This window comes from Dendrobium catenatum, unplaced genomic scaffold (assembly GCF_001605985.2).
Source record: "Dendrobium catenatum unplaced genomic scaffold, ASM160598v2 fragScaff_scaffold_674, whole genome shotgun sequence".
Classification (NCBI taxonomy): Eukaryota; Viridiplantae; Streptophyta; class Magnoliopsida; order Asparagales; family Orchidaceae; genus Dendrobium; species Dendrobium catenatum.
In genome coordinates, this window is record NW_021319136.1 from 421,255 (window position 1) to 429,356 (window position 8,102).

General features: G+C 38.9%; 1 protein-coding gene across 6 annotated transcripts in view; it reads left to right on the forward strand.

Moving 5' to 3' along the window:
* LOC110106935 overlaps positions 1-5,446 on the forward strand; it is an 18,107-nt gene extending 12,661 nt beyond the window's left edge. For all 6 annotated transcript variants that reach the window (XM_020837036.2, XM_020837037.2, XM_028695787.1 and 3 more), the window contains one exon: positions 4,990-5,446. In XM_020837036.2, coding sequence (XP_020692695.1) covers positions 4,990-5,067 — 78 coding nt within the window. In that variant the 3' untranslated portion in view covers positions 5,068-5,446. The remainder of the gene's footprint in view (positions 1-4,989) is intronic.
* Positions 5,447-8,102: the final 2,656 nt, after the last annotated feature.

Genomic DNA, 8,102 nt, shown 5'->3' on the forward strand with positions numbered 1-8,102 from the left:
GCTCTCTCTCTCTCTCTCTCTCTCTCTCTCTCTCTCTCTCTCTTTATCTCACTCTCTCCCTCTCTCTCTCTCTCTCTTGCCTTCTCTCACACTATTTCCCTATCTCCATCTATGTCACTTTCTCTCTTTCTCTATATATCCCTTTCCCTCTCTCGCTCACTCACTCTTCCATTCTTCTGCTCTCTTTCTCACTCTCTATCTCTCTCTCTCTTTCTTCTCTCCCTCACTCTCTCTTCACTCTTTCTCTTTCATTGTATCTATCTTTATAAAAAACACATTTCCCTTCCCTAATCTCTTTATCTCTCTCAAACGCTTTGCACTCCCTCTCCCTTATTTCATCTCTCTACACTCCTCCCTCTTGCACACATTCTTTCTCATTATCTCTCTCCCTCTCTCTTGCTTCACTCTCACTCACTCTCTCTAAATATATTACTCTTCTCTCTCACCCTCTCCCTATCTCTCCATCTCTTACCTCTATCCTTTTTTTCTCTTTATCCCTCTCCCTTCCCTTATTTATCTCTCTTTCAATCTCTTTCCCTTTATCATGCTCTCTTACACTCACTCTCTCTTTGTTTCACTATCTCTCTCTCACTCCCATCTCCTTCCTCTCTCTCTCTCTATCTCTCTCCATCTCATCCCTCCATCTCTCTCTCTTTCTCTCTCTCTCTCTCTCTCTCTCTCTCTCTCTCCCCTCTCCCTCTCTCTCTTGTCATGTGTCACTAACTATCTTGCTTCTCTCTGTCCCACTTTACCTTGCCATCTTTATCTCTTGATGTTCCACTTAATCTCCTATTCATTCTCTCTCTCTTTCTCTCTCTCTCTCTCTCTCTCTTAATACATCTCTTATGCTCCCTCCTTATCTCTTGCTCTTAATATCTCACTCTATCTTACTCACTCTACCTCTCCTGCTCACTCACTCTATTCTCTCTCACACTTTTTCTGAGTTTTTCTCTGTCTCTCTCCGACTCCATCCCTCATTCCCTCCCCCATATCTCCCACTTTATTTCTTGTTTCTCTCTCTTTCATTTCTCTCCTTTTCTACCCCCTCTTCCTCTCATGATCTTGCTATCTCTCTATATTTCTCTTTCCTAAATTCGCTCTTGCTCTCTCTCACCTTTTATCTTTCTCTATCTTGATCTTTTTTTCTCCCTGATCCATCTCTCACCTATTTTTTCTCTCAAAAAAAATTCTCCCTTTCCTCTCTATCTCTATAACTCTATCTCTCTCTTTCTCTCGCCTTTATTCTTCCTTTTCTATCTGTATCACTCTCTCTCAACTCTCTCAAATTTCTCTTCCTCTATGTTTGCTCTCCTTCTTTCCCTCTATTCTTGCACAATCTCTCTCAAACTCTCTCACACACACAATATTTCTCTCTCCATCTCTCTCTTATCCTCCCTCTTTCCCTCTCTCTTCATTTCCATCTCTTTTTCTTTCTCCCTCCCTCTCTCTCCCTTAGCCCCCCTCTCTTTATCTCACTATTTCACTTACTGTCTCTCTATTACTTTTTCCATCTATATTCTTTCTCCATATTTGTTTTTCTTCCTCTCTTCCTTTCTCTCTCCCTCTCACTCCCTCTCTCTCCTAAGAATATGTTTGCTTATATGTTTATGTGATTTCAAACTTTATTGTTATAGTGGCTCTTTCAAAAAAAAAAAATATTGGAGATTTATTTAGGGAATTGATAGAATTAGGAATTTAGATACTTGACCTACCGTCCGACCTCTGTTCCCGCCTCGCCTACGCGAGCTAACCGGGCCGGGTCGTGACACCCATCCTTTCTATATCTCTATCCATGATTCCCACACTCACTTTTTGTCTATCTCTAGGTCACTCTCTCTCCATCTCTTTCTCCCTCTTTATCAGACTCGTGATCTATCCCATTAATACTCTCTCTTCACTAAAATAAATATTTCTCTCACTAAAAAAAATTTATATAATATATATCTCAATCTCTCCCTCTGTTTATTCCTCTTGTTCTTGCACACACTCTCTCTCATTCAACTTCTCCTTATCAGCCTCTCTATCTCTTCCCTATCCATCCCACTCTCTCTATTGTTCTATTTATCCGTCTATCTCTATCTTCCTTCTCTCACACACTCTCGCTCTTTCTTTTACACTCTCTCAATCTCTCTCGCTATTCTCTCTCTCTCTCTCTCTCTCTTGTTTTCTCTCTCACCTTCTCTGACTCTCTTTCTCTCTTACTCTCTCTTCATATCTCTCTCTTAAATTCAACTCATTTAAAATATAGCTCTCTCTCTCTCTCTCTCTCTCACTTTGAATCTCTCTACTACCACCCTCCCTCCCTCTCTATCACACACTCTAGTCTCTTACTCCCTTGTTTCTCTATATCACTCAATCTCTATCACACTCACTCAATCTTTTTCTCCCTCTCCTATTACATCATTCTGTCACATACTCTTTTAGTCCATCTAAATCTCTCTCAAAATTTATATAACTCACTCCCTCTCTCTCTTTTTATCTCACATCCATCTCTTACATATAGGTACAAAGGGGTAAGTATAATTCCAAACACCCGCATGAGCCCCAGCGAGCGTGTTGTTGGTTCACACGTGACGTCTAGGGATGCTACGCGGGTTGACAAGTGAATTCAAGTTCGAACTCGATCCTTCTATACGGATAAATAGGAGTCGAGAGGGTTCGAACCACTAAGCCAATATACGGTTACGACGACCGATATACTTATTTTAATACATTCATATTAGGTCTTTAAGGCCCATAACAATATGAATTCACTAATAAAGGCACAAAGCCTACGAAACTCAATCCCCTATCAGCAAATTGATAGGGTCGACAAGGTTTAATCAATTGGAAATGATCTGAAACACCCCGATGATGGCCGTGTTGAATGCAAATCTCAACCGGAAGGGTTCACAAATACTTTCAAACTCCATCCCAAACACCCCGATGATGGCTGTGTTAAATGCAAATCTCAACCGAAAGGGTTCTATCCGAAATACCTACAAAGCCTAATATCCTACAATTCCAAAATCATCCAAGTCCAAAATATTTAAAAATGGAAATCAATCCATTAAATAATTTAAAGAAAAATCCATCCACCCTTCAGCTCACATTGTGTTAAATGTCTACTCGAGAAATATCATTAGAATCTATTCTCAAACAATATCCTATTAATAAGGACGTGGTACGCGTCTTCTAACTAGCAGTTTTGCTGCCAAATGGCACCGTAGGATAAACGGTTATAACTCGGGGCCCTCTGAATCGAGTGGTTTTGCCGCCAAATGGAACCATGAATACCGATTATGGCTAGAGCCAATACGTTCCTTATTAGCATCAAATCCTTGAGATATGAATTAATAGGGTATGATCGATAGGGTACAAAGCCCTCTGTTAGCTAAGGTGGATTCAAATTTGTCCCCTTTGTTAAACATTTACCCCAAGTCTATAAGGTATCCTTGGATGAAGCAACCGATGGTTGTCGATAAGGATCCTTCTGTCAGGTTGGGTCGACTTCCTCCTCTGACTAGGTAGATCATGGACCACGATGGCCCGGGATGACAGAATCAAGGGATCTTGATAGGGTCCATCATCCATTCCCCCACCACCCGCTTTAAGTGGAAGATGGTGAAATTTTCAATTTTAAATATCAATCCTTTAAATTCCTTAAGCCCATTGCTGCTACTATATGCCAGATAATACGTATACTCTATGTATATGATTGACGACTAGCCTTAATTGAATGTTCTCTCTCGTTACTAGGAGGGGTAATTAACTATAGGGGCTTGCGCCTACAGGAAACCATAACTCAGATCATAAAGTCTCGACAAATGAGGGCAAAATCTTTGGGTAGTGTCTTATCTAGAAACTCATCTGCCTTCTCAAATTTACCCTGGAACTTATTCCGTTTAAACTCCCTCGCAAAAAAAAAAATAAATAAATCTGTGCGGGCGGAGGCCGGGGCTGAATTTTCGGAGCCCACATTCCCTTTCTCACAAACTATTTTTCTCTCTTTATTGCTATATCAATTTTTTCTCTTTCTCTCACTTCTCTCCCTCCCTCAGTCTTTTTCCCTCTCCAATCATTATTTCCAACCCTCTCTCTCTCTATTTATATCTCTTTCTCTCCCTGGCTCCCTCTTAATCTCACCTTTGTCATTCATTTTGTTAGTTTTTATCTCTCTCAATCTCTCTGTCTCTCCCACCAACTAACTTTATCACTCTCTCTCCTTCTCTTTCCCTCTCTCTTGCACTCTTTCTCACTCTCTCTATCTCTCCCTATCTCTCTCTCTCCCTTTCTCTCACCCTATCTCTACTAGTTCTCTGTCTTCTTCCCTCTCTCCTTCTCTCTATTTCAAAATCACTTTTTTCTCCTAACTGCTTCCTTGTTTCTCTAACAATGTTCCAATTCTGAATTTTTGGAAACCCTAATGGCGCACTAGTAAGCCTTTACTTAACCATTCCACCTTTCTTCCTAGATAAATGTTGGTCTCGAGTTGCTGTCGTTAATCTTTTATTATGAATTTTTCATAGGTTTTTTGAGATCTTTCTAGGACTGCAAGTTCGGTGCATTGATGATCTGTTAACATAAAAACTTTTCTTTCTTGCTTTGTGACATATGTTAATTTTCAGCTTTACAGTCGCCGCATTGCGATTTTAGCTTGAAATTGTTCTTGTTCTTAATAAAGAGCGGATTTTGGTTGGACAAATATCTAGTTCTAGTGATAAAATACATGGGGACGATTACTATGAAAGACCCATGTTTGGGTGAACAATATCGAGCTGCTTTCCTCTAAGATTTCAGCTGGTTACACATTTTTGATGCATGCATCTATAATTTTCATATGGTGGACTAATGGGGGATGGTTTTGTTGTATGGGATGTGAGTGAAGTAAGGAAAGTTCCTGATTATCAAGTTTTGTGGTTCTTTCTTTCCTCTCAAAAGATGTTTATTATTTAACCTGGATGAATATTTATGTTTGTTGATCCGGTCAAATTCATTTTGCTTGTAAAGGAGGCTTTTGCGGATTCCAGCAGTGATGAAAGCCTTATTTTTGAGATGCTTGATTTCAAAAAAAGAGATCGAAGATGATGGAAGCACTGTTTGGTTTTTACGGGACATGGCTCGTGAACAAGATGCAGAAGAAAGCATGGTAAGCAGTGTGATGATGTTTTTTTTTTGACATACTTAGAATACTATTTGTGCAGACAATCGTAATTTTTTTTTCAGAATTTTCCTTTGAAGAAATGTGTATTGGCTTCTTGGATGCTTTCTTAATTTTTATTGACTGTCTAATGTGTCCTTTAATGACATGAAGCATTTTAGGGAAGCTAAGGAGTGAAATTTGCTGTAGAACTATGTGATTTTTCTTAACAGCATGTTTTTGTTTTGGTTTGTATTATTAATATGGTCTGTCTCTAGGGAAGCCTTGGTCCAATAGGAATTAGTAATGCAAGAAATGTTGTTTTGATATGTATATCTAATTTGAAGATTATTTGGGCAAAATTTTACAGTGGAAAACAGTATCGACTTCATCTGAAATGCTGGAGAAGTCAATATGTTTTTGCAACTTAATGTTTTTATTTCCACAGGGAAAGTTGTTGACGTCATTTTTGCTCGCTTTCTTCTCGAGCATGTTCGATCGAGTCAATTAGCTCTGATTGAGCCTACTTTGAGTTAAATCGAAGTTGATTGTAGTTTAATTTTATTAAATTAATGTGGTTGGACCGAATCAAGCCCAAATCTACCCAATTCGATTCGAGTCAAGTTTGACTTTGAACCTAAACCTTGCCCAAATCAGCTGGGCTTAATTTCTATTCAGGCCTATTTGACCTTCTTAATAGTTTGAATCTTATTCCTAAATCGAGAAATAACTTCGACAGTTCCGATTTCGTCAAGACCCGATGCCTGTAGTCGTCGCAGTGTTTAGTCATGTGATGCTCTTATTTTAGCATGGGACAGGGTTATTTTAGCTGAGAGAGAGAGAGAGAGTGAGAGAGAGCTAGAAAGTGAGATTTGAATTTTTTTTAGTTGATACTATGGTGTGTGTGTGTGAAAGAGAGCGAGAGAGGGGGAGAGATAGAGAGCTAGAAAGTGAGAAAAGGTGAGAGAGAGAGAGAGAGAGAGAGAGAGAGTATGAGAAGATTGAGCTAGAAAGTGAGATATGCATTTTTTAATTCATAATATGGTGTGTGTGAGAGAGAGAGAGAGAGAGAGAGAGAGGAGCTTAATAGGGGAAGAGAGATGAGGTGAGATAGTGAGAGAAAGAGTGAGTGAGAGAGAGAGAGGAGAGCTACAAAGTGAGATATGAATTTGTTTTTATTTAATGCTATGGTGTGTGTGGGGGGGGAGAGAGAGAGAGAGAGCTAGAAAGTGAGTGGGAGAGAGGGAGCTAGAAAGTGAGATAGAGTGAGAAAAATAGAGAGAGAGAGAGAGAAAGAGATGTGGTGAGACAGTGAGAGAAAGAGAGAGAGGAGAGCTACAAAGTGAGATATGAATTTGTTTTTATTTAATGCTATGGTGATGTGTATGTTTCATTTACATGTGGAAAGGATCATCTAACAAATGTGACTCACAAGCATGAACCATAGAATTTGCAATGAGGTGGTTTATCCATAATGTAAGGGAGTCTATAATGTAAGTGGCCATAAGGCATACAATGGGTTTGTTAATTCATCATAAAGGCTCCTAAGGAACACACTAATTCATCAGGAAGATGATGAAAGAACATAGCTCACCTGCATTAGAATTCTGCAAACAACGAAACTAATGGAAATATATAACTTGGTCGTAGCTAAAGGAGCAAAGATCTTTAGCAAATATAACACCTACAAGTAATGCCCCTACATGTGTAATATTTATATCAGTCCTGTAAGCAAGAATACTGATCTCTAGTGAACAATGATCTGCATACAAGCAAGGATAAAAGGGCATAACAAAATGCAAATAACCACTAGTAGGGATGGAAAATTTGCTGCAAGCACAGTAACTTCCTACGACCACTTACAATCAACATATAATGGGTGTAATAAGTTATCGACAACATATGTGGGGAAATTAACATTGAATGCAACTTGTATAAGTAATCAGTATAAGGTTATATGCAATCAATGCAACAAAGTCTCTTACAAAAATACACAATGCACCACATTTGAAACACATACGAGTCCTTACGAGTTATTGTGGAAAACTTTTATTTATGCAATAATCTCTCTACGAGCACGACAGGTCAATGCATATGTGATGCGTGTAATATATTGTCTACAGTCCAATGATAGTAGATATGCAATGGATTTAACAAGTATACCCCACAGTCAATACCAATCTACAAGCAGACACACTAGAGCCCATGCAAATGACGAAAAAAAATCCTATATACATGTGATATGTTACTTACAAGTAAGAATGAAGGCCCACAATGCATAAAAAACTGTGCAGTGAATATGGTGATTTATCAACAATCACAGATGTTGGATGCCAACATTCATAAGCAAATCAACCAACATCAGTTCACAAATGAGCATGTTAATCTACTTGCAAGAAGTGATAGTAGAAATGTTACCGAACTGCAACAAATACAAATGTTTACGAGGAACTGAAAAAAGTTCCTTTGTGCACTCAATGTGTCACTTACAAGAAAATTCATAAAAACTATGACAAACACAAGCTTCTACGAACTACCGTAGAAGACCCGTCAAATATTCCAAAATACCCCTACACTTGCAGTATAACATGAACACTAGTGAATGCACTTGCAATCATACACCTGCATGGGCCCTAGCGAGCGTGTTATAGGTATATACGTGACATCTAGGGATGCTACACGGGTCAACACATAAACCCAAGTTCGAGCTAGATCCTTCTATGCGGGAAAATAAGAGTTGACACCGCTCGAACCATTAAATAAATATACAGTTGCGGTATCAATCGAGATATTTATTTTATACATTCAAATAAGCCCTTTAAGGCCGATAATAAAGAAAATTCATTCATAACGGCATAAATCCTATGAGGAACCCAATCCTTTGTCAACAGCTCGACATAGTCGACAAGGTTCAATTCACAAATGCAAATTACCCCATACTCCCTATTGATGGTCGTGTTGAATGTTTATCTCAACTGGAGGG